At 40.1% G+C, this 25962-nt stretch overlaps 1 protein-coding gene across 6 annotated transcripts in view; it reads right to left on the reverse strand.

The window, feature by feature from the left end:
- Pik3r3 (phosphoinositide-3-kinase regulatory subunit 3) overlaps window positions 1–19935 on the reverse strand; it is a 63607-nt gene extending 43672 nt beyond the window's left edge. Inside the window, exons 1-2 of one of the 6 annotated variants that reach the window (XM_057783881.1) lie at window positions 19861–19935; window positions 18896–19005 (exon numbers count right to left, since the gene is read on the reverse strand). In XM_057783881.1, the coding sequence (XP_057639864.1) occupies window positions 18896–19005; window positions 19861–19871 (121 nt within the window). In that variant the 5' untranslated portion in view covers window positions 19872–19935. Of the gene's footprint in view, window positions 1–17723; window positions 17848–18379; window positions 18507–18895; window positions 19006–19259; window positions 19702–19860 lie in introns of those variants that run through there. The other 5 variants (XM_057783882.1, XM_057783886.1, XM_057783887.1 and 2 more) reach the window with 5 other exon arrangements.
- Window positions 19936–25962: the final 6027 nt, after the last annotated feature.

Below are 25962 nucleotides of genomic sequence, written 5' to 3' on the forward strand. Positions count from 1 at the left end.
AAGCAAAGCATATTTACCCTTCAAATAGTAAATCCTTTCACCCACAAAAGTCCTTCATATGAAAAACCCTCAGCTTAAGAAAATGTTAAAATTAGGGGCTGGAGAGATGGCTCAGCGGTTAAGAGCATTGCCTGCTCTTCCAAAGGTCCTGAGTTCAATTCCCAGCAACCACATGGTGGCTCACAACCATCTGTAGTGAGGTTTGGTGGCCTCTTCTGGTCTTCAGGCATATACATAGGAAGAATACTGTATACATAATAAATAAATAAATAAATAAATAAATATAAAAAAAAGAAAATGTTAAAATTAAGAAGAAAAAAAAAAGAAAGAAAATTTTCCATTCACTTCTCGATTGTACAGAACTAGAATACTAAGGCTACTTAAACATAAAGAAACTAAAGGATTATCCAGTATAAATTTCATCAAAAGCAAATGAATTATCAATAAAAGACACACCGAAAACCCGAAATGTTTTTGTCAAATGATAAATTCCAATAGAAAGTTTTAGTTATGGTATTACGACTGATCATGTTAGTAGAACCATATTCTGAATTTCTGAAAACATTACATCAACTTTACTAATCACTGTTAAGAAACAAACAAACAAACAAACCTCATACATATATTTGTAAATAACTTGGTAATATTGCCTAGTCTAAAAAGCAAGTTCTAGCCAAGAGGTGGTAGTGCACGCTTTTAATTCCAGCACGCGGGAGACAGAGGCAGGCATATCTCTGTGAGTTCAAGGTCAGCCTGTTCTACAAGAGCTAGTTCCAGGACAGGTTTAAAAACTACAGAGAAACTCTGTCTCAAAAAACTAAAAAAAAAGCCGGGCGATGGTGGCGCACGCCTTTAATCCCAGCACTCGGGAGGCAGAGGCAGGCGGATCTCTGGGAGTTCGAGACCAGCCTGGTCTACAGAGCTAGTTCCAGGACAGGCTCCAAAGCCACAGAGAAACCCTGTCTTAAAAAAAAAAAAAAAAAAAAACCTTAATAAAATATAATAATAATAATAAGCAAGTTCTAGGACAATCTGGACTGTTACACAGAGAAACTGTCTCAAAAAAAAGAAACAAAAAATTAGGTATTGTAAAAGGTTCAAAATGTAAAAGTAATAAAATAAGCTTTTTTAAAAAAAATATTTATTTATTTAATTATTATGTATACAATATTCTGTCTGTGTGTATTTCTGCAGGCCAGAAGAGAACACCAGATCTCATTATAGATGGTTGTGAGCCACCATGTGGTTGCTGGGAATTGAACTCAGGACCTTTGGAAGAGCAGGCAATGCTCTTCCTCTGAGCCATCTCTCCAGCCCTAAAATAAGCTTTTAAAATACATTCCCTAAACCAAAACAAAAACTCCAACAAATTAGAAGAAAAAAACTGCTTAATCAAGTTACTCTGGGAGAAAGGGAAGCTATAGCAAAATAAAATATGTTATTTTAATTAAATTTTCAACTCTTTGAAAGCTGAAAAACAAAACTGTAGAAACAGAAGAAACAAAAAATATTCATCTTTTTTTTTTTTTTTTTTTTTTTTTTTTTTTGGTTTTCCGAGACAGGGTTTCTCTGTGGTTTTGGTTCCTGTCCTGGAACTAGCTCTTGTAGACCAGGCTGGCCTCAAAACTCACAGAGATCCACCTGCCTCTGCCTCCCGAGTGCTGGGATTAAAGGCGTGCGCCACCACCGCCCAGCTATTCATCTTTCTAAGAGAAAAAAAGACAGCTTTAATCAACTTGTTTTACAAAGACAATGATTAAACACAATCTTCCTCAGCATCAGTGAGCTGCCACATCCAATCCAGACTTCACTGAACACGTGGCATGCAGCATGACTTACAGAACAATGTTGTTCATGCATGGACAAATGGAATTCCCCCTGGCGGAAAGATTTCTGCTCCTTCATAACACTAACCTGTCTTATGCCCCAAACAGTCTGCTTTGTGAACTAAATCCCAATCCCTCATCAGATGTTGCTGGTAACACTAATCTCAGAGTGAAGATATTAAAAGCCAATCACTACACAGAATGTGTACTGTAGGTTAGTGACTTCGAGGCAGAAATCTGTGGTTTCTGGCAGGCAGTTTGGTTGAGCTTCTGGCTCAACAAAACTAAAGTATCATTTTATCTGTTTTAAAAAAATTACTTATTCTTATTTTATGTGCATTGATGTTTTGCACCTGTATGTATGTCTGTGTAAGGGTGTCAGATCTTGGAGTTACAGACAGTTGTAAACTGCCATGTGGGAGCTGGGAATTGAACCTAGGTCCTCTGGAAGAGCAGTCAATGCTCTCAACTGTCAAGCCACCTCTCCAGCCCCTCATTTTATCTTTGAAGACATTTGTTTTCTTTTTTTGTTTGTTTGTTTTTCGAGACAGGGTTTCTTTGTGGTTTTGGAGCCTATCCTGGAACTAGCTCTTGTAGATCAGGCTGGCCTCGAACTCACAGAGATCCACCTGCCTCTGCCTCCCGAGTGCTGGGATTAAAGGCGACATTTATTTTCTTTAAATTGCATTTTTTTCTTTCTTTTCTTTTGAGACAGGGTCTTTCAACATCCTAGACTGTCCTTGAACACAGATAGCCAAGGAGAATCTTTATTTACATGTTTTTTTTTTTTTGAGACATGGTCTCATTTTGTGGTCACAGCTGGCCTAGAACTCTCTATGCAGACAGTTGGCCTCGCACTCAAGAGATCCAACTGCCTCTGCCTCCAAGTGCTGAAATTAAAAGATGGATGTCATCAAACACATCTTATTTTTTCTTTTAATATATGTCTTTTTAAAAGACTACTTCAGGGCTGGAGAGATGGCTCAGTGGTTAAGAGCATTGCCTGCTCTTCCAAAGGTCCTGAGTTCAATTCCTGGCAACCACATGGTGGCTCACAACCATCTATAATGAAGTCTGGTGCCCTCTTCTGGCCTGCAGACATACATGCAGACAGAATATTGTATACATAATAAATAAATATTTAAAAAAAAAAAAAAAGAAAAAAAGACTACTTCATGGTGTTAAAGAGATGATTTGGTGATTAAAAGTGCCCTGAGCCAGTTGTGATAGTGTGCACCTTTAATCCTTACACTAAGGAAATAGAGGCAGGCCAATCTCTGTTAGTTCGAGACCAACCAGCCTGCTCTACAGATGACTTCAGGGACAGCCAGGGCTTAAAATAAATAAATAAACAAGTAAATAAATAAATAAATAAACACATACATAAATACATACATAAATAAATGTGCTTACTTTTCTTACAGAGAATCAAAACTTAGTTCCCAGCACCTACATGGGAACCTATACCTTCTTCTGGTCTCCACAGGATCCTGAATACAAGGCGCATATAACTTAAAAAGGCTCACTCTTACATAGAAATAAAAAATAAATAAAATATTTTAAAACATTTTAAAGACTATCTCATACTTTAAAATGAACAATAATTTCAACAATTAGGAGAAAAAAAAACCCAGCACCTACAGGGTGAGGCAGGAGAATCGTCAATTTGAAGCCAGCCTGAGCTATATTGAGAACGTGTCTCAAAAAATAAAGAAAAATAGTTGTTTACAAAAGCAGAGCTAGGGGACTGGTAGACTCTGCCTAGCACTTAAGAGGGGAAAGCAAGAGGATCTGAAAGTCAAGGTCACCTTGAACTACGCGAACCCTGCTCAGAAAAAAAAAATCCACGAAAAAAAACCCATTCTTCAGCTCCACTTCTCTCTCTGGTTATCTTTAATGTTTACATCATAAAAGTTTTTCTAGGCTGGAGAGATGATACAGTGGTTAAGAGTGCTGACTGCTCTTCCAGAGGTCCTGAGTTCAATTCCCAGCAACCACTTGGTGGCTCACAACCATCTATAGTGGGATCTGATGCCCTCTTCTGGCATAATGTCATACATGCAGATAGAGCACTCATATACATGAAATAAATCTTAAAAAGAAAAAGAAATCCCTTTCTAAAAAAAAAAAAAAAAAGGTGATCTGTATTTCCTGTCCATTTGCTCACCTCATATTCACTCCAGTCTGTTATTCTGACTTCTGTTCCACTCACTAAGCATGTCTTATTACAGTCCTCCTTACAGAAAAGTACAGTAGAATCTATCTTTCTTTCATTCACATAACCATCTTGGGTGTTGATCCGCCTGCCTCTGCCTCCTGAGTGCTGGGATTAAAGGCGTGCGCCACCACCGCCCGGCTCTGTCTTGGGTTTTATACTGGTAAGGATCTTTTTCTGTTTGAAAATGCATCCATGGGTTTTCCTGGTTATTTTCTTAACTTCTCTGCTTATTCTGAGTCTCAAAACAAACCACCCTGGCTTAGCAGACTATTTTAAAAGTTACCTAATACACACACGATAACATCTAATCTCAACACAGCACACACAGCCCTACATAGTCTTGTCTCTGGCTACTCCTCCAGGCACATTTTTCCAGTATTCTTCCACAGGCACTTTTCACCCTAAATATACCAAAATACCCACAGCTCATCCAAACATACAACTCTCTCATGGCTCCTATACTTCACACAACACCCAACCTTACCCCTTCTTTTTTCAATCTCACTCTCTTTTCCAACTGTTTGTTTGTTTGTTTGTTTGTTTGAAGACAGGGCTTCTCTATGTAGTCCTGGCACTTGCTCTATAGACCAGACTTGCCTCCAACTCAGAGATCTGCCAGCCTTTAGTCTGAACTTTAATCCCAAATGCTGGGACTAAAGGTGTGCACTACTATGTCCAGCTGGGTTCGTGGGATTTTATTCTCAAATTGAGAGTGGTAGAATAAACTATCCTCAAAAAATGTCCACATGCTATCCCCGGAAACCTCTGAACATGTTCCATCACTCGGTTAAAGGGCTCTGCAGAGGTGATTAAAATGAAGGTTTATATGATTTTTTTCCCTCACATGCCCATAACTTCAGAACTCAGGAGGCTGGGAAGGAAGACCACAAGTCTGCGACCAGTCTTGACAAGAACTTTTTTTTTTTTTTTTTTTTTTTTTTTTTTTGGTTTTTCGAGACAGGGTTCCTCTGTGGTTTTGAAGCCTGTCCTGGAACTAGCTCTTGTAGACCAGGCTGGTCTCGAACTCACAAAGATCCGCCTGCCTCTGCCTCCCGAGTGCTGGGATTAAAGGCGTGCGCCACCACCGCCCGGCGACAAGAACTTTTATACACTGGAAGGAAGAAGAATGGCTTGGTGGCACACACCTTTAGTCCCAGAACTCAGGAGATGGAAGCAGGTAGATCTCTGTTAGTTTGAGGCCAGCCTGATAAACACAGGGAGTTCCAGGACAACCAAGGCTAGAGTGAGCCCCTATCCAAGAAAAAAAGTAAAGATAAACTAATATATAACAAAATACCTTATACTAACAAAAAGAAACTACCATTACATGAAAACAATATAATCTATACTGCTTTTATACTGGATAGAAAGAATAAAATATATTCTGCAAAATTCCACATATAACAAACACAAAAGCAGACAGAAATAATACATATCATTTAGAGATATAAGTATAAAGAAAAACAAGGAGTAATTACTATAAAAAGCCACGTTAGTAATGACCTCTGCCAGGATGAAGGATATAATTGGAAATAGGAGTGCCTGAGACTTCTGAGACACTGGCTATCTTCAACATCTTCATGAAGGTAGTGGTTACATGGTTGTTCACTTACATCAATAAATTGCACATTCATGTTTTAGATATGTCCATATATATTTTACAATAAGGTTAAATTACTCTATCAGTGAGGCCTTCTCTGACTACACAAAATAAAACAGCAATTCCTTCTCAGCCCTCCACCTCCCTTAGCCAGTAACTACGTTTTTTATATTACTTATCTCTACTTGTCAAACTATATTTACTTCTTATTTGCATCCTGTTTTATCTCCTCCCATAAACAACACAAAGGTCGTTTGTTACCTTGCTACATCCCACTGAGTACATAACCTAAAATATAACTTTATATTGTTCTCTGTGTTCATACAATCCTAATTAAAGATGTAAAATATACTTTGTAACATTTGTTTTTCAAAAATGGAATCTTTCTTTCCAGTCTGCCTTCTGTGATAGAATCATCACCAAGATGCAGATTTCTGTAAAAATCCCTTTATAGGAAATACCACCACCCTCAAGGCTGAACCTTCAAAACACACTACAGACACACACATACACATAAATAAATACATAAAATGTAATTTTATTTATTTTTTTTATAAATTTATTTATTATGTATATTCTGTCTGTGTGTCTGCCTGCAGGCCAGAAGAGGGCACCAGACCTCATTACAGATGGTTGTGAGCCATCATGTGGTTGCTGGGAATTGAACTCAGGACCTTTGGAAGAGCAGGCGATGCTTTTAACCACTGAGCCATTTCTCCAGCCCAAATTGTAATTTTAAATGTAAAGAAGGGCTAGAGAGATGGCTCAAAGGTTAAGAGCACTAGCTGCTCTTTCAGAGATCCTCAGTTCAATTCTCACCAACCACATGGTGGTTCACAACCATCTATAATGAGATCTGATGCTCTTCTGGTGTGTAGGTCATGCATGCAGACAGAACACTGTATACATAATAAATTTTTAAAAAATGTAAAGGAGACCCAAGCAGTGGTGGTGCATGGCTTCAATCCCAGCACTTGGGAGGCAGAGGCAGGGAGATCTCTGAGAGTTCGAGACCAGCCTGGTCTACAAAGTGAGTTCCAGGACAGCTAGGACTGTTACATAGAGAAAACCTGTCTTGGAAAAAAAAATTTTAAAAAGTAAAAGAGTTAATACAATATCCATATAATGAAGCTGTACATGTGATGACTTCCAGAAGAAAGGGAAGGAGCTATAAGAGGAAGTATTACACATAGTTCTAAGAGGAAATACTACACATAGTTCTAAGAGAAATTACTACATGTTGTTATAAGAGAAAATACTACATATAGTTATAAAAGGAAGTACTGCACGTAGTTATAAGAGGAAGTACTACACATAGTTAGAGGAGGAAGTACTGCATGTAGTTAGAGGAGGAAGTACTGCATGTAGTTAGAAGAGGAAGTACTGCATGTAGTTAGAGGAGGAAGTACTACATGTAATTGTTAATGTGTAGGTCTCCTTAACTAGAGACTGAGTTCCCTGAAGACAAGGCTTCTATCCTTTTCAGATCATTAATGAGGACAGGAAATAGAATTTCATTGATTATACTACAAAGATCACTGCCTTCTTCTCTGGTAGGCTAATCACCCAGCAACTGCCCTTATTGATCAGGAGTGGATCATAAGCCACCTTTAAACCATGGATCAGGTCATCCCCACCTATTTTATACTGATTGAAAAAGGAATGGGGGAATTACTTTTAAAAATCAAGAAGTTAATAAAAGGAAAGGAAAGTAGATATCCAAAAAATAGCAGTCTTCTTTTTTCTTTTTACTGGACATAGTTATTATCTCTCCAGAATGCCTTGTTCCTTCCCAACATTGGTAAGGAATTTAGGTGAGACGAAGCTGTTCCTCGGCTCCAGGAACAGGCTTGATATATCATAACAGTGGTTCTGACAATGCAGTTTGTGACTAGCAAAGTCAGTTTCACCTAAGCACGTGTTACAAATTCCTAGAACTCAACCCCAGACCTCCTAAAACAGAAACTTTGAAGGTAAATCCAAGCAATAATGTGTTTTAACAAATCCTTGAAATAGTTCTAATAGCCACTGTGTAGACAAGAAAGCTACCCAGATTTTAAAAGTAATCTTTAAAACACAGAGACGGTCTAATTACTGCCAAGATCATGCTTTTTGTGGTATGCTATGTAACATAATCGTTACCTCCTGTGAATGAGGATACTTGTAATCCCAGGAGCCAACAGCAGCTACCTTTTGAATTTTCTACTCAGTATCTACTGCATTAAGTCACACATCACTGTATAGAAAACACGGTCCTGTCAGCAGCCTCTCCCTTTCAGAGGACTTTCAGATTTAACAAATACACAATGCCCATCTAAGCTTGAATTTCAAATAAACAGTGATTTTTAGTATAGTATGTCCCAAATATTTATTGTATGAGACACATGGCATGCATTTTATCTGACAACTCTAAATTTCCATTGCTGAACCAAAGAACAGCTCAGAGCAGTCCCAGTAAGACATGTAATAGCTGTTCTTACAGTTTATCATTATTTGGAGAAAGACTAAACCCCAAGTTCTTAATTAATGCCCCACAAGTCTAAATTACCCAGTGGCACTTTTAAAATTAAGCAGATAGCTTCTAAAAGCCAAAACATGTGGCTAAATGGAAGAGAAACAAAAGTGCTGCTGTATACTGTATGTGGGTCTCTGGGATTGAGCTCAGGTTGTTATGCTGTACCTTTACCTATCTTTCTTATCCACCTATTTAAATTATTTGTATTTATTAGTAGTAGTTTAGCTTCTTTATTCATTATTAGGCTATAAATTCCATTAGGATATGGACTGATTCAATAATTGCTGAATCTCCAATACTATTAGTAAATAGTGATGGATCAAATGTTTTGGATCATAGTAGAATTATATAAGTAGCAGGAGGACTGTATGTGTTACTGGCAAAATCACGGAGAATTAACAGCCTCGGTGCATCATGTGTTAATGTACCTAAACTTTTGTTAAAACATATGTGAAGAGGAAAGTGTCGTAAATGTGTCAGATAGGCAAATGAGGTTCAAATCAAGAAAGGCCCTAAATATATTTAGGGTTAAACTGCTGATCTCATCAGCAGATGTTTAGCCTGTTTAACTGGTTGCAAAATGATAAATATATGGATTAAAGAGAAACAGGATCTGGCATAATAGTGTACACTTTTAACCTTAGCACTTGGGAGGCAGATGTAGATGGATCTTTGAGGGCAGCTTGTTCTATATAGCAAGTTTCAAGATAGCCAAGGCTACACAAAGAAACCCCGTCTCAAAAAAAAAAAAAAAAAAAAAAAAAAAACCAGGGGCTGGAGAGATGGCTCAGCAGTTAAGAGCATTGCCTGCTCTTCCAAAGATCCTGAGTTCAATTCCCGGCAACCACATGGTGGCTCACAACCATCTGGATTGAGGTCTGGTGCCCTCTTCTGGCCTGCAGACATACACACAGACAGAATATTGTATACGTAATAAATAAATAAATAAATATTAAAAAAAACAGTAATAATTTTAAAAGATTTTTGTGTATATTAATGTTTTTCCTCTATGTATGCCTATGTAGCATGTGCATGCCTAGTGTAGTGCTCTTGGAGGTCAAAAGAAGGTGTCAGATCCCCTGGAACTGGAGTTACCAATAGTTGTGAGCTACCATGTAGATGCTGAGAATCAAACCAAGGTCCTCCAGGAAAGCTGCCAATCTGAGCTATCTCTCTAGCCCCTAAAAGTTACCTTTTAAAGTAAATTAGAGTACGAATTAGATTTATATTGAATTGTTTATAATCATAACTTATGCTAAGTCTTTTTAAAATAACTAAGGCCAAATATACCTCTACTAAGCAACTAAATTTCAGAGGTCAGAATCATAACACTTTAAGAGAGAAAAAAATAGTAAAAATATATGGTTTTTGTTTAATCTTTAATTAATTCATAGAAAGCTAAGAAACTAGAAAAAAACAAGTCAGTTTTAAAGTGATGTGGTGATATTTTGTTTGTGATCTAACAAACAGAGCTTGACTAAAGATCAGAGTGTGGAGCTAAGCCACTAGTTAGTCATAAAGACCAGGAAGTGGTGGTGCACACCTTTAATACCAGTTGGCCAATGAGCTCTAGCATCCCTCCTGTCTCTCCCTCCAGGTACTGGGATGTAGGCATGCATTGACATGCCAGTTTTCACATGCGTTGTTGGTGACCCATAGTCAAGGTCCTCATGCTTGTGCAGCTAACATGTTACCCACTGAGCCATCTCTCCCCAGCTCCTACTTTTGTGTATTAATTCATTGGTATTTTTAATAAATGTTTGACTGCCAGACACTGTTGTAAGCGCAGCAGGGAAAAAAACTTTAGTCTTCACGTGGACACATTTGTGTTCTTTAATTCATTCATTTATTTGTGTGTTCGAAGGCCACAGCACAAATGTGGAAGCTGGAGAGTAACTCTACTATGTGAATCCCAGGGACCAAACTCAGACCAAGTTTGGTAGCAAATGCCCTTCTTTACTGATCCATTTTGCTGTCCTTTTATTTACCTCTTAATATGTACTATCTGGCTTTGTGAACTCTTAGAAAGTGAAAATGGGTTTCCCATCACGAAATTTTAGTTCTAAAAAAGGGGAACAAATAACTTTCTAATACTTTTTATGTGCAAAGACAAATAATCTTAAAGAAAGCTATGGTTTTCCAAATCATAGCCACTGATAGCTTACCAAGACCCATTTCCTCCTTCTCTTCCTAACAGAATCCCTCCAGGTTACAACAGTATGCCTTAGGGGAAACCAACACCATTCCACTTTCAGAGACACAATTAGTGTAAGGGTAATCTACAGTGATTGGCTCAGAAACACGCATATGACCTGACTCTGGGCAAAAGGACAAGAGAGAAGTCTGGGAAAAGTTTCTGGAGTCTCCTCTCTGGAAACTGAGCCAGAGAAGCAGATGTCTGTCTTCTTGTAGAAGCTGTGTATGAGTTTTTCTAGAATCACTGAAACCATTTTACTAAATTTGATTGGTTTAAACTTGGTTAAGCCAATCTCAAGCATGGAAGATTTGAGCAGTATATGAACTGAACAAAATATGAGGTTTTTTTGGTACTGAAACTGTTAAGCTGCTAAAATAAACAAACCGTGAAGCCTGTTATATGGAAAGATAGATTTTTGGTTCTTACACCATTTTGAATCAGCTGTGCAACCTGCCCCTGAAAACAGTTACTATTTTTAAGAAACATAACCCAATAGCAGAAAAAAATGCTTATTAGTAAATTATACCCACTATAAAACTGAAATTCAAAAAAATCTAATACAGACTGGCATTGTGGTACAAGCCTCTATGCTAGCATTCAGGAGGCGGGTATAAGCAAATCTCAGTGAGTTTAGGACAGCCTAGGCTTTGTAACAAGCTCTAGTCCAACTAGGACTATTGGCAAAACCCTCTCTGAAAAAAAAAAAAGTCAAATACAGAAACAAACTCTAGGGACAGAGAAATGGCTCAATGGTCAAGTTGCCCGCCACCAGGCCTGATGACTTGGATCTCATTCCCAGAACCCACACGGCAGAAGAGAACCAACTCCTGAAAGCCGTCCTTTGGGCTCTACATGTATGAACACATACACAAAATAAAACTAATACAAGACTCGAAAGCAATTTGTTTCAATAAAAACAATGCATAAATTTTGAGTCATGATAGATTTAGCATAAGTTAAAAATAAAATTTTTAGCTGGGAGTGGTGAACACATGCCTTTAATTCCAACACTTGGGAAACAGAGGCAGGCAGATTACTGTGAATTTGAGGACAGCCTGGTCTACACAGTCAATGTTCCAAGACAGCCAGGACTATGTACAGTCAATGGGTCAAGGTGGCTGTCATCAAGCCTGTCTCAACAACAACAACAACAATAATAATTTTAATAAATTTTAAAAATTAATACAATTCAAGATTACATGGCTATGCGCTCTGGTCACCCAATGCTAGATTACAGTAGATGGTACTTGACTTTGGCTGTATTGTTCCTCTTCAACAGTGTGTGGTCCATGCACAATGGCATGACTTGGGTTGAACTTAACTACTGCTGCCTCTTTTATGAGAAGAGATGATCTTCTTACTTTACATAAACTTACAAATGTGCAAGCCAGGCGGGGGTGGCGCACGCCTTTAATCCCAGCACTCGGGAGGCAGAGGCAGACGGATCTCTGTAAGTTCGAGGCCAGCCTGGTCTACAAGAGCTAGTTCCAGGACAGGAACCAAAAAAGCTATGGAGAAACCCTGTCTCGAAAATAAAAAAAATAAAAAAATAAAAAACAAATGTGCATAATCAGGGGCTGGAGAGATGGTTCAATTGTTAAAACAGTGCTGCTCTTCCAGAGAACCTGGATCAAATTCCCAGCATGGCATGGATCTAATCTACATGGGAAGTAGAAAAAGACAAGATCTTCTGAGTAAATTGGGAGCGTGGGGATCACTGAAGAGGGTAGAATGGGAGGGGGGAGGAAGAAGGGGGGGCAGAGAAAAATATATAGTTCAATAAAAAGAACTTACAAAATCCCCCTCTCAAAAAACAAATGGAGCAAAGAAGATATGGGGTCATCCTCAGGTATGTGTCAGATTTAAAACCATCATGGCATACATGAAACTTTGTCTCAAACAAATTAAAAAGGAAGAAGAAGCCAGGCATTGGGGCTCATGCTTATAATCTCAGCATTCAGGATCAGGCAAAAAGCTGGCTGTAAATTCAAAACCAGCTCTGTCTACATCAAGAAAACCTCTCAAAAAAGCAAATAAACAAAAGGAGGCCAGTGTGGTGGCTCAGCAGATTAAAGGTTCTTAAAGTAAGCTTGAAGACCTGAGATCAATTCCTAGGACCCAAATGGTAGGATCAAACACTCTCCCATAAACTGTGCTCTGACACATACACACCCCAAACAAATAAATACAACTTTTGATTTGTTTTTTCGGGACAGGGTTTCTTGCCGTAGCTCTGGCTAACCTGAAACTCACTCTGTAGATCAGACTGGCCTTGAAATTAGAGATGTGCTTGCTTCCGCCTCCTGAAAGCATGAGCCTCCTCTGCCTGACTGTCTTCTTCATTCCCACCCTCATATCTGTAAAATTTTCCATAGGCTATGATACATGGTACCTCAATGGACCAACAACAAGAGCAACCATGCAGCTATATGGCTATAAAGCTACATGGTAAAAGCATGCAAAAACACAGAATAGCATCATTTTTCTCACTAATTTCTGTTGTTTTTAGACGAGCTTTTTATTTTAAATTGTTAATATGTTATGTTTTTATTTTTAAATGAATTTCTTGGGAATATTATTTTAAGGTATGTTACTTTTAAAGTTTATGTTGCATTTTTTAATTCCATGAAGCTGTGATACTTTGTCTATCTTGACCACCTGATGGTGTAATAAAGATCTAAACAGCCAATAGTGAGGCAGGAGGAAGGATAGGGTGGGACTTGTAGGCAGAGAGAATAAATGGAAAGAGAAAACTGGGAGGAGGGGTTCTGGAGTAGCCTGAAGAGGAGGAGGACATCAGAGTCCCTCCAGCCACCCATCAATCCACAGAATAAAGAGTAAGATTTAAAGAAGAGAATGGAAAAAACACAAAGAGTAGACAGGATAATATAGAAAAAAGGGCAAGAAACAAACCAAGCTAAGGCTGGATGTTTTATAAATAAGAATAAGACTCTGGGTGGTGGTGGCATACATCTTTAATCCCAGCACTCAGGAGGCAGAGGCAGGGGGATCTCTGTGAGTTTGAGGCCAGCCTGGTCTACAGAGGTAGTTCCAGGACTGGCTCTTTAGCTACTGAAAAACCCTGTCTCAAAAAAAAAAAAAAAAAAAAAAAAAAATGTGATCCATTTGGGAGCTGGATGGTAGACTCCCCTCAAAGGAGTCCAAAAAAGCATATCATATTACTATTTGAATTAATACTTTTCTTTTTCTGTTTTTAGAGATGGGATTTCATATAGCCCAGGCTGCTCTCAAACTCTTTTGTAGCTGAGGATACTCTCAAATTCCTGATCTTCCTGCCTCCACCACCACTCAGATTTCAGGTGCATGCCACCACATCTGGCTTGAATGAAGTATTTCTTACATTTAGTTTTATTCCACAATAGTAAATATAATTCATTAAAGCAGTGATTGGTTCTCAACCTTCCTCATGCTGAGACCCTAATATAGTTTCACCCCCAAACCATAAAACTACTTCATTGCTAGCCTATAACTGTAATTTTGCTACCATTATAAATCAAAATGTATGTATCTGATATGCAGATTATCTTTTTTGCGACCCCAAAGGAGTCATGACCCACAGGTTGAGAACAGCTAATTTAAAAACATAGTGGTATACGCCTCTAATCCCAGTACGAAGGAAGTTAAAGCAGTAAGATTACCATGAGTTTAAAGACAGTCTGGAGTACATAGTGAGTTAAGTCTAGCCTATGCTATATAGACTCTTAAACAGCAAAAGCATGATCTATTTAAACAGATGTTCTTTGGTGTCCTCAATAATTTTTAAGAATCAGAATACTGAGACACAAGAAACTGAGAACATTGAGAGGAAAAGACTGGGAAAACAAATGAAGAAATCAACCAATAAATTAATTTTTCAAAAAGATATTAAGCTCCTATTTAGATTAAATTCTTTTTTTTTTTTTTTTTTGATAGGGTTTCTCAGTGTAGATCTGGCTGTCCTAGATATCTCTCTTTGTAGACCAGGCTGTCCTCAAACTCACGAAGCTCCAACTGCGTCTGCTTCCCGAGTGTTGGGATTGAAGAGGTATGCCACCACCACACAAATGGAAGAGTTTTTAATGCAGTAAAAGGTAAAAAAAACTTCTACATTTATAGTTCAGACTAAAATCAACCTAAAAATACACGAAAATATTCATAATATTTCAATTAAGGGCCCTAATAAATATACTAACTCAAAAGTTAGGATGTTGCAATAAGCAAAGAATGAAGTGATCAAGGACCTGAAGCAAAAACACATAAATCTAGGAAGAAACAGTCCTCCTTAGTTATCTTATTAGTTCAACATACATTAATTAATTGTCTTCTACTCCCAAGACCCAAAACAAGCTAAGAAGCTTCCAACCAAGTAGGAAGATAATTCTACAGATCAAAATATACATAGGTTAACGCAGTGATATCATAAAGCATGAGGAAGAAATCCCATCTAAGAAGTACTCTAAAAGAAATGACAAAGGAAGGATATCTTCCAGCAAAGGGCAATAGAGAATATACGTTATGGGGATAAAAAAAAAGCATCTGATGTGAGTCTGAAACATAATATAAACTTTTGACAAATGACCATTAAGTGACTGGAAGACAAAAATCATACATTAAAGCAACAGCAAAAAAAAAAAATCTATAGAAGCTATGATGGACTCCAGAAGAAAAATAGAATAAAAAATTAGGAAGCAAAAATAGTTGGATTTATATACAAGGGTAAGCAATCTGGTGCTTTTGTTTTTATACAGGCGAAAGAAGCAATTGAAGGTTTTGTTTTTTCTAGATTAGCTTTCTCTATGTAGCCCAGGCTGTCTTAGAACTCCCTCTGTAGACCAGGCTTGGCTTGGAACTCAGAAATCCACCTGCCTCTGCCTCCTGAGCACCGGGATTAAAGGCCTGCACCACTGCCACCCAGTGCCAACAGAAGATTTTTAAGTAAATTAGAAGATTTATCATTGTATCATTGTAGGCAAATCATCATGATATTTTAAGAATAAAACTGTAGAGTGGGGAGTAGAGAGACAGCTCATCAGTTAAGAACCTTTTTGCTCATCCAGAGGACCAGGGTTCAATTCCTAGCACCCACATCATGGCTCATAACTGTATCTCCAGTTCCAGGGAATCCAATGTCCTCTTCTGGCCTCAGAGGGTACCAGGCATGCATGTGGTACACAGACATACACCCAGGCAGAACACACACAAAAAACACTATAGACTAGGCAGAACAGAAATCGGAAACCAGTAAGCTTTCACCCAGTCCAGGAAGGAAGAAGGGGGGGAGGGGGAAGGGAGGGAAGGAGGAAGGAGGGAATTTCTTTACAGTGGCAGGCTAGGAAAAAGACACATTCTGTCAATCATTTCATTGAAAATTTACTCATAGTTTAACATATTCTAAACCCTAACTCATCACATAAAACAGAGTTGGTATTTACATTCATTCCATTAAGAAATATTCAAAAAGGATATGAAGTTACACAGGTAGAAAAGGGGGTTGGAACTGGGAGGAGCTGGTGGGAGATTGAATACAGTCAAAACATGTATAAATTCTAAAAGAAAAAAAGTAAATGGGCTGGAGAGATGGCTCAGAGGTTAAGAGCATTGCCTGCTCTTCCAAAGGTCCTGAGTTCAATTCCCAGCAACCACATGGTGGGCTCACAACCATCTGTAATGGGGTCTGGTACCCTCTTCTGGCCTGCAGGCATATACACAGACAGAATATTGTATACATAATAAATAAATATTTTTTAAAAAGTAAATATTATTGTATCTCAGTTTTGAAAAAAAAAGATGTCTTATTGAGCTGGTGTTTGTCTGTGTCGTTTTTGTTTTTCAAGATAGAGTTTCTTTGTGTAGCCTCCTAGATGTTTTAGAACTCACTCTGTGTAGACCAGGCTGGCCTTGAACTCAGAGACCTGACTGCCTCTGCCTCCCCAGTGCTGGGATGAAAGGTGTGTGATAGCACTGCCAGGTTTTTTCCTAATAATTTAAATAAAATATGATCTGGCACACACAAAAAAATTAAAGAGAAAATGGAATGCACATGCAAAAAAAGTTTTATTCATATATACACACACACACACAGAAACACAAATACATATATATTTTTTCCCACTTTAGATCAGGTGTGATGGCTCACCCCTTTAATCCAGTAGTAGGGAGGCAGAGGCAGAGGCAGATGGATTTCTGTTAGTTCCATGCCAGTCATCTCAAAAAAAAAAAAAATCACTTTATAGTCAATGTTTCAACATATTTAAAAGTAGTTTCTTTTAAAATATTATTAGGAATAATCATATTCTTTAGTAAGGATGCAAAACAAAAGATAATAATATAAACATATTTTTAGTGTTCTGAATATTTAGTATACAGATTTCATTCAAGGATAGACATCTTAAAATTCAAAAGTTTACTACGTTAAAAAATAAAGTTTGGGTCAGAAATTTCTTTTTTTTTTTTTTTTTTTTTTTGGTTTTTCGAGACAGGGTTTCTCTGTGGTTTTGGAGCCTTTCCTGGAACTAGCTCTTGTAGACCAGGCTGGTCTCGAACTCACTGGGTCAGAAATTTCTATACAACCATATTAAAACCCACATCTTTGCATAATTTTAATAGTCAGCTTTTTGAAAAATAATTTCTGGACCAAACACAGTGGCACATGCCTGTAATCTCAGCACTTCAGAGGATGAGATAGAAGGCATGCAAGTTTAAGAGAATAGCCTCGACCACACAGAGTTACAGGCTAGCCTGAGCTATACTGTATGAGTCAATCTCAAAAATAAATAAAATACATATTCAACTCAACTTGGCCAATATTTTTCAATAAGATTAAAAGTTTTCAATCATTAGTGCCTTCTTAATTTTCTACCCTCCTCCCTGTTCAACTCCCCCACCCAACAAATTTCCTTTGTATGTATGGAAGACAAGATACTATATGATCCAGCATGATCCTAAGGCAATGTGCATGTATAATCCTTATAAACACAGATATATGCCATTATTTACTCTCTACAGGAGAGATCCCAGTGGTATGCTGTATTTCTGAACACATGAATGACAAATGTATCTGACAGAAGCAATGCTTAACCATTGGGGGAAACAAAGGGGAAAACACACACAATAGATGGGTGGTAAATCTTAGAAACTTTACAAAACACTGAAGAGCTGCATGTGGATTACAACAACAATTACAAAAGTAAAACAAGACAGTTCTAAAACAAAGGAAAAGAGAAAAATTCTTAGTGATAATTTAGACTTTCCAAAGAAGGGTGGTTCAGTATTCATATTAGTTTTTAAGGCATCATTTAACCCTATCACTAATTTTTAAAGAAGGTAATTCTCCATTCACAAGGACACAAGAAATAATTACTACATACCTTCTACGAGACATTTATACTTCATTATACTTGCACAGACTCCATTCTTTTCAAACGTTTCCAAAAATAAAAAGTCTTATAATAAGCAAGGTTCCCTAATGACAAACACATTATTCTGTAGGCTTAACTATAACCCATTTTTAAAAAAACAACGAATTCATCCTCAGTAAACACAAGGAATCACAAAGGCCCCCTGCTTATTCAAAATCATTACATAAAGCACTGTCGGTAACTGCAAAGAAGGTTTGAGTATCTGACAGCTATAATAACCTAAAATGAGGCACACTTTAAAGAACAAAAACAACTTTTCATTTCCCTTTCTTTTTCCTTCCCTATCAGAGACACAAAATAACTCTAATGGCCTCAGACAAAGCTCTCAAATAAAATATATTTATATATACATTTCACATGTACACGTACAGAAACCTGTCACATATCTCATATATCCCATTCACAGGAAAGAGAATTTGTTCTGTATTTTTAAGAGTCAAAATTATATCAATTCTGACATCCAAATTAAGTTAAATCACCATAAATTAATTAACGAGTAACAAATCACTGCATGCAGACCTAAGAGACTATATGCACCGACAGAAAAGAACCTCAGACTAAGGCCATGAATGAATAAAACCACCCAGTCCCTGAAAATCACTAACCGGCATTTGGTTTCTGTGGGAGAAACACGGAGTCTTAAAATGAATAATCACAAAGGTAACTCCGTTTCTGAAGTTGCCCAAGGTAAAACACAACGAACCAAACCAGACCACTGCATTAAAGTATAAGCTTTAAGGAGTTCCCACAAAGGGAAAGACTGTCTTCATGAATGGATTATAATAAAACATCCCTTGCAGGTAGAAATTTTGAATTATTTTTAAAAAAAAAAGTGGAGGGCAGTCAAAACCCTGAATGACACGCAAAAGCAAAACCAAAAACGGATCTTCCCCCCCCTCCAGTTCCCCCACCCCCACCTTCACGGGACAATGGGATCAGGGTCCTAACTGCAAACTTTAAAGGTATAAACCGAAGCAGTTTTACTGCGGCTTTAACTGCAATCTGCCCCTCATCTCAAACCTGGCGCACCCAGGAACACTTCTGGCCTGAAACCATCACCAGGGTTTTGTTAAGCACAAATCAGACCCGTCCAAAGAAATAAAAAGTTTGCTCCCAAATACCTGGAGGATCCATTTCAATATAAAATATCAGTTCTGTCGAATACGGCATCATCACCTCCCTCCAGTCTGCGTCATCGCGGTCCATACTCCACACCGTATTGTACATCGCGCTGTCAGGGGCAGGTCGTCGGGAAATATATAGAAAGCATATATATATATATATATATATATATATATCTTTTATCTGATATTTTAAAATCTAAATATATATATTTGATAAAGTTCCAAACGGAAATGTACTTCGGGGTTTCCAACGGCCAGTACAAGTCCAGTCAACTACTGGGACGAGGACAAGGTCCTCCCCCTCTCTCCTCCTACAAGCACCCAACAAAATGCCCCGAACTTTCAAGCTACGGGGTTTTACCTCAGTGGGTTACAGAGAGGCTCGAAAAGCTGAGAGCAGAGGTGTTTAAAAAAAAAAAAAAAAAAAAAAGCCGCTCCCCGAAAAATCCTTCCTAGACAATCGCTCTCCACAGGGAAAAGCTCCCTACTGCCTCCTAATCTTTCAGCGGAAGCCACTTTTGTATCCTTCGGAGGAGAGAGAATGGGAGAGGAGGAAAAAAAGAACGCGTTGGGAGAAAGCTGGGGAAGTGACAAAGGCTTGAAAGGGGGTGGGGAGCTGCGTTCAAGTTTCGGGGTCCCACTGGTCTGCAGAGAGCGATTCCCTCTGGGACTAGGACTCGGGCTCTGCTCGCCTCAGGTTGGGAACCCAAGCTCCCGCAGCTTCGGGATGACGACCCGCCGGAGAGTCCAGGGAGCTCGGCTGTGAGCTCGGCTGGCAGAGGTAACCCCGTCAGCGCCGGCTCCCTTCACGCTCTGCTGGGGCTCCAACCACTCGAGTTTCATTTTAACTGCGCGGAGGGGACCTCCTCTCCCGCCCTCCTTCCCCACCCCCGCTGGGGCGCCACCCAACCGCGCGGGGCAGGGGGAACGGCCGGCGGCACGACTGTCCTCTCCACGCCTACCATCTTGACATGCGACGATTGTCAAGTGCTCGGGAAGAAATGATGACTACAGACCTCCACTCCGACTCTGCACTCTCCCCGTCCCCGTGTCAGGCGCTCCTCTTTAGTCGACCTTTGTCTCTCCCCCCTGCCTCCCTCCAAATGGTACAGTCCGGGCGCTGGCCGCTCGCCAGGAGCCAGAGCCGGGCGCACGCGAGCTCGGCCCGGAGAAGGGGGGCGGACGGTGATTGGCTGCTCGCGGTTGCCGGAGCCCGAGCCTGCGTCTTTTGTCTGCCCTGCTCCAGCTGAGGAGCGGAGACGGCTGCGCGCCCCGAGCGGGCCAATCAGAAGGAAGCCGGCGCCGGCCGGTAAGGCGGCGATTGGTCGGACCTCAGTTACTAAGCGGGACAAAGGCAGAAGGGGAAAAGAAAAGAGGAGGAAGAGGTGGGGTTGTGGAGAAAGAATGAAGGCGCAAACGGCGGTTACTGACAGGCTGGACGAGCGCTCGGGGGCTCGAGCTACCCGGAGACTGGCGGGGCTCCCGCTGTGGCTCGGTCCGCCCGGACTAATGTCGAGGGGGAGGACGGGCTGACGCTAGGCTCTTCTGCCTGGAGACTGGCCGCGGGGGAGGGGAGCGGTGGGAGCGGGGCGTGCTGTCCCTTGGCTGGGCGCACATTCTTCAGCTCCATTGAAAGTCTCAGAGTTTCTCCTCACAAACCTCTTCACCTTGCTGCGTTCGCCCGCCCCAACTTCTGTGTTCAATCGTCAGATACAGCAAAGGTCGCCATGCCCACTTTCATAATAGTACCTGTCCAGACAAGGTGCCCATCGCCCCCCGCAACTCCCTGCGGGTTTCTGAACCTTGGGCCTTTCTTGGGGAGTCATTTTGCCCCTACTCTGCTTCCCACTGAAGGATTTTTGAACCCAGAGTAACTCAACGCTCAAGTAACTGCATCTCAGCAAGTCCTCCAGTTCTAGTACTCCTAAATTTTTTTCTGGAATTACAGTGAGTTTGTGATTTCTGCGATAAATCACAGGTGTTGGACTCTCTCGCCAAAAAAACCTCCTACTCCTGTTTCCCTGACAGACCCCTTTCCACACATGCAGTCCCCTCCCTCCAGGCTTAAAGCTCCGAGACCAACTTCAATATAAAAATGCTGAACATTTCCGTGCATTGCAGAAATAGCTAATTAACTTGCCGGGGAACGCTGAATAGCTAACCTGTGCCTGGAATTGCCGTCCTGCTCCACAATACAGTCTGAGGAGACCAAAAACTGCAGTTTCCTCTTTACACCGGAGTAACAAAGCCCATTGTGTTTGAGTTGACAACCTGATTTAAGCCCTAACAAAACCTACCCTGAGTAGCTCTGTGTATTGATTAGCCTCTGGAAGAGTCACCACGTTTCATTCTCGTGAGGTGGTTCTGCTTGTCTTTAAAAGTGTTCTGAGTTAGGCCAGCCTTCGTGACTCACGCCTTTAGTTCCAGCACTCTGGAGACAGAGGTAGGTGGATCTCTGAGTGTGAGGCCAGCCTGATCTACAGAGCGAGTTCCAGGACAGCCAGGGCTACATAGTGAAACTGTCTCCAAAAAACAAAACAACAACAAAAAGAAGTCTTGTATTGAGAAAGGCCCAAGAAACAGTCAAAATCAAAATGTGTACAGACTAGATACAAAGTAAGGAGGTAAAGAATACAGAAAATACAGACAGGGTTAAGTTTTAAAGGAAACAAATTTCAAAATCACTCGAGAAGAATCCTCAAGATGCTTACTTCTATCTTGCCAGTTGAAATGTATTTCAAAAGCTAGAGCAGCTCTGGGGCAGGGCTCATTAATTTTAATCTCCTGAACTGCTCCTTCAGGTAGAAGATGTTGGAGATCAACTCTAATTTGTGGCTGACTTCCCAGCAGCCTCTGCTTCACCATATCTGAGTGCCAAAAGTACTCACATTTGATAACTCAAAAGGCAGAACAGTCGGTGAAGGGCAAGTTGGTGTATTTTGTTCACAGGTGTCCGTGCGCATTCCCAAAGGAAATGAAAGCGAAGGGACAAAAGTGTGAAAAAGATAACAGGCAGCTGTTCCCTGGACCACTTTTCAACGGGGAGTGATGGGGTTTCCAGTTTTAAAGTACAGAGGAATCACCCAGGCCTTCCCCGCACCTGAGGTCTAGGGGGATGGAGTGCAAGACAAGTGCTCCAGGTTGATACATGGCATGAAGCAGGTGTGCCAGACAGGTTTATACCAGCCTGAAATGGCTGAAGACATCTAAGAGAAGGAACCAATTAAGAAAATGACTTCGACAGGCAGTGGTGGTGTAAGCCTTTATCCCCAGTACTTGGGGGGCAGAGTTTGAGGTCATCCTGATCTACAGAACGAGTTCCAGTACAGCCAGAACTGTTATATAGAGAAAACTTGTCTCAGAAAACCAAAAAAAAAAAAAAAAGGAAGCAAGGAAAGAGACAGGGTGGGGGAGGAGAGAGGAGAGAGAGAGAGAGAGAGAGAGAGAGAGAGAGAGAGATGCTTTCATAAGCTTTGTAGGCAAACCTGTAGTGCATTTTCTTAATTCGTGATTGATGTGCCCATTGTTGGTGTTGCCATCTCTGGGCTGGTGGTCCTGGGTTCTATAGGAACCAGTCTGAGCAAACCAGGTTGAACAAGCCAGTAAGCACCACTCCTCCATGGGCTCTGCATCAGCTCTTGCCTCCAGGTTCCTGCCCTGCTTTAGTTCCTGCTCTCACTGTTTTTGATTATTAACTGATATATGGAACTGTGAGTGAAATAAACCCTTTCCTCCCCAAGTTGCTTTTGATCATGCTGTTTTATCACAGCAATAGTAACCATAAGACAGCAATGATTCAACCTTGCCACCAAAAACTATATGATTCAAAACTCTAACTTAATAGACTGTCAAATAGAATTCCAAGGAATGAGTGGCACAAGGGGCCATAGAGATGTCTAGGAACAGTACATTCCCTTTAAGATGCTCAAATCAGTGTCCTACCGTGGTGGGAAGTGCCTATCACATGATGCTGGCTTTTCTTCCAGTTGAGAAACAGAATCAGTGTTCCGATTGCTTGTCATTTAACTGCCTCTGGCTCTTTGGCAAAGAGAAAATGTTAGCTCTGGTGTCCTGGACCACTTCCATACTGGAGGATTATATTTGGCCTGAGTGTGGATTAAATTCAGCTTTAAGAGCTCAAACTCCTGGATCACAACCTACTACTTTGGGAGGTTTTTTTTTTTTTCTTTTACCTCCCTCCTTTCTTCAATTAAAATTAGCCTTAGGTAAATCATAAAATCTATCTGCTTTTGTTTATATATTTAAAATAGAAGATTGCCATTGGATTTATGCAAGCTACTTAATTTATTGTGAAACACTCTGAGAATAAAAAAAATGCCACTTAATAATTAGAATCGTAGCTTTCTATACTTCAAATAGCTAGGATGCCCTTCTTTTTTCTTCACCCTGGTATGGTTTTGTTATGAAACTATTCAAATATACTCCATTCCCCCGCCCATATTTCAGAAATGGATGAAAATTTTTTCTGTGCTCTGAATATAGTGTATGATCTCAGAGTTTTCTGTGGCAAAAGACTACCTGGAACTCAGCCAAAAGTTATTCATGATTAAAGGTGCCATCTGAACACAAAATATCTTTTTAAGCTTGGCAAAATGAAAGCGTACCTTTTTCCTGTGGTCATTGGCTTTAACATTAGGAATGACTTTAGCCTTTGAGGAAGAATTCCCCTGGCCTCACTTTCCTTCCCCCTGCCCCCATCACCTTCCCTTGACCATTTATCTCCTGAGACCCAGTCCATGCAGCCAAATAAATTCACTTAATAAAAGGAAAGCAAAGAAAACACTCAAAATTATCAGCTACAGCTTCTAAGGTCTCCCTAAGTCACGTGCTTTTGGATGGAAGAGTTTCCCTTATATTGCAAAAAAAAGCAACATTAGTAGATCTTCTAGAAAGATATTTCACCTGGGAATTGATAGACATCTCTTGAGATAGCTATGCCTAAAGTTCTGAATATCATTTTTTTATATAGCATTTGCAATTTTTTTTACTTCCCCCTCATCTTTTCTTAACACTTGGATAGTCATGATAGAGTTAATCATATCAGCCTAAAGCACCGAGAAACGATGACAGTAGATGAATGAGGGGGCTTTATAGAAATGGCATTTGTTCAAATGTTGATGAAGCCCTGGGCTTAGCGAGCTTACACACATCAGCACATGATGGAGGTCTGCTCTGCCACATTCTCCCACCTTGGGTTCTCCTTCAGCTTTAAGGAACATAAAAGTACATCTCTCTGTAGCCTGACATGTCCATCTCTTTTAATATCTGTCCTTCTAGCAACACAGAGCCACCTGGATGATATGTATGCTGCTTCTACAAATGTCCCCTCCAACAAGGCAACAGATTTCAGCTTGGCTCTCACCAGGAGACGGAGCAAATGAGATCCAAACAATAGTCCAGGCTGTTTTGCTAGGGCAGGGCACAAACAGGGCGAGCAGCTGGTGAGCTCTGTTACCTCATTTAATCTCCATAACCCTGGGGAAGAGGGTTGCATTTTTATTCTCATTTTACAGATGAGGAAATTGAGACCCAATCAGTGAAGGAACTTAGTAACAAAGCTGACAGCAGAGCCTCAGGTCTGCACCACAGGTTCATTGCCTTTTCTGTGAGATCACAGCCTCACCTCTTTATTCAGTGAGTAAATGTTTTTACCTAGAGATATAAAAATGAGTAAGGAAGAACCCCTAACATTGAGTTCTCCAGACTCATAGAGGAGGGCCAGCAAAGGAATAAACAACGGCAGGCATGGAAAGTGAGATTGACAGGACCCTGTGGGAGCTTCAGAGAAGTGAAGATCGGAGGCTAACCTAACCTACCTGATGCTGCCACCCTTTCATACCCACCATAAAGTTATTTTCACTGCTACTCCATAACTGTAATTTCACTACTGTTATGAATCATAATGTAAATATCCCATATTCAGGATGTCTGATATGTGACCCCATGAAAGGATCATTCAACCCCCACAAAGGGGCTGTGACCCACAGGTTGAGAACTGCTGATGTAGACACATAAGCAAGTAAGTAGAAGTTTCCCAGGAGACATACTATTTGGGACTAGATTTTTACAGACTTGAACTTTTTACATACATGGTTTAAATATGAGGTCTCTCTATTTCTGTTTTCTCCGATACATACATTAATTTCAAGCCTGAAAAAGATTTGTTGAGAGGCTGGAGAGATGGCTTAGCAGTAAAAAGAGCACTGGCTACTCTTGCAGAAGATCAAGGTTCGATCCCCAGCACCCCATGGTGGCTCACAACTGTCTGTACCTCCATTTTGAGGGGATCTGATGCCTTTTCTGGCTTCCATGGGCACCAGGTGTGAACATGGTACACAGACATACATACAGGTAAAGCACTCAAACACATAAAATAAATAGTTATAAAATATATCTTAAGTGGTGGGTGTGTGGGGCTGGAGCGATGGCTCAGAGGTTAAGAGCACTGACTGCTCTTCCTGAGGTCCTGAGTTCAATTCCTAGCAACCACATGGTGGCTCACAACCATCTGTAATGAGATCTGGTGCCCTCTCTGGCGAGTAGGCATATAAGCAGACAGAACACTGTATACATAATAAATAAAAATCTTAAAAAAAGTGGTGGGTGTGTGTCTTTAGTCACAGCACTCAGGAGACAGTACAGAAACAGACAGATCTCTGAGTTTTTAGCCTAGCCTGGTCTAGGACAGTCAGATATATATCTTTTAAAAGTTTTCATTGAAAAAGTTAACCCAGATTGCAACTTGCCAGAATCCTTTAATTTTTGTTTTGTTTTGTTCTATATTGTTTACACAGGGTAATGTCTCATGTAGCCCAGTTGACTTCCAATTTATGGTACAGCCAAGGATGACTTTGGACGTCTGACCTTTCACCCTTTACTTCCTCAATGCTGAGATGACAGACATGTGCCACTATACCTGGTTGTAGTGCTGGGGACCAAACCCGGGACTCTCTACATACTACGAAAGTGTCCTACCCCTTGAGCTCTGTCCTCAGTCCCCAGACGCCCTTGATCTTGAATCATATTTAAACAGCTTCTTCCTA

This window comes from Chionomys nivalis, chromosome 11, assembly GCF_950005125.1.
Source record: "Chionomys nivalis chromosome 11, mChiNiv1.1, whole genome shotgun sequence".
Taxonomy (NCBI): Eukaryota; Metazoa; Chordata; class Mammalia; order Rodentia; family Cricetidae; genus Chionomys; species Chionomys nivalis.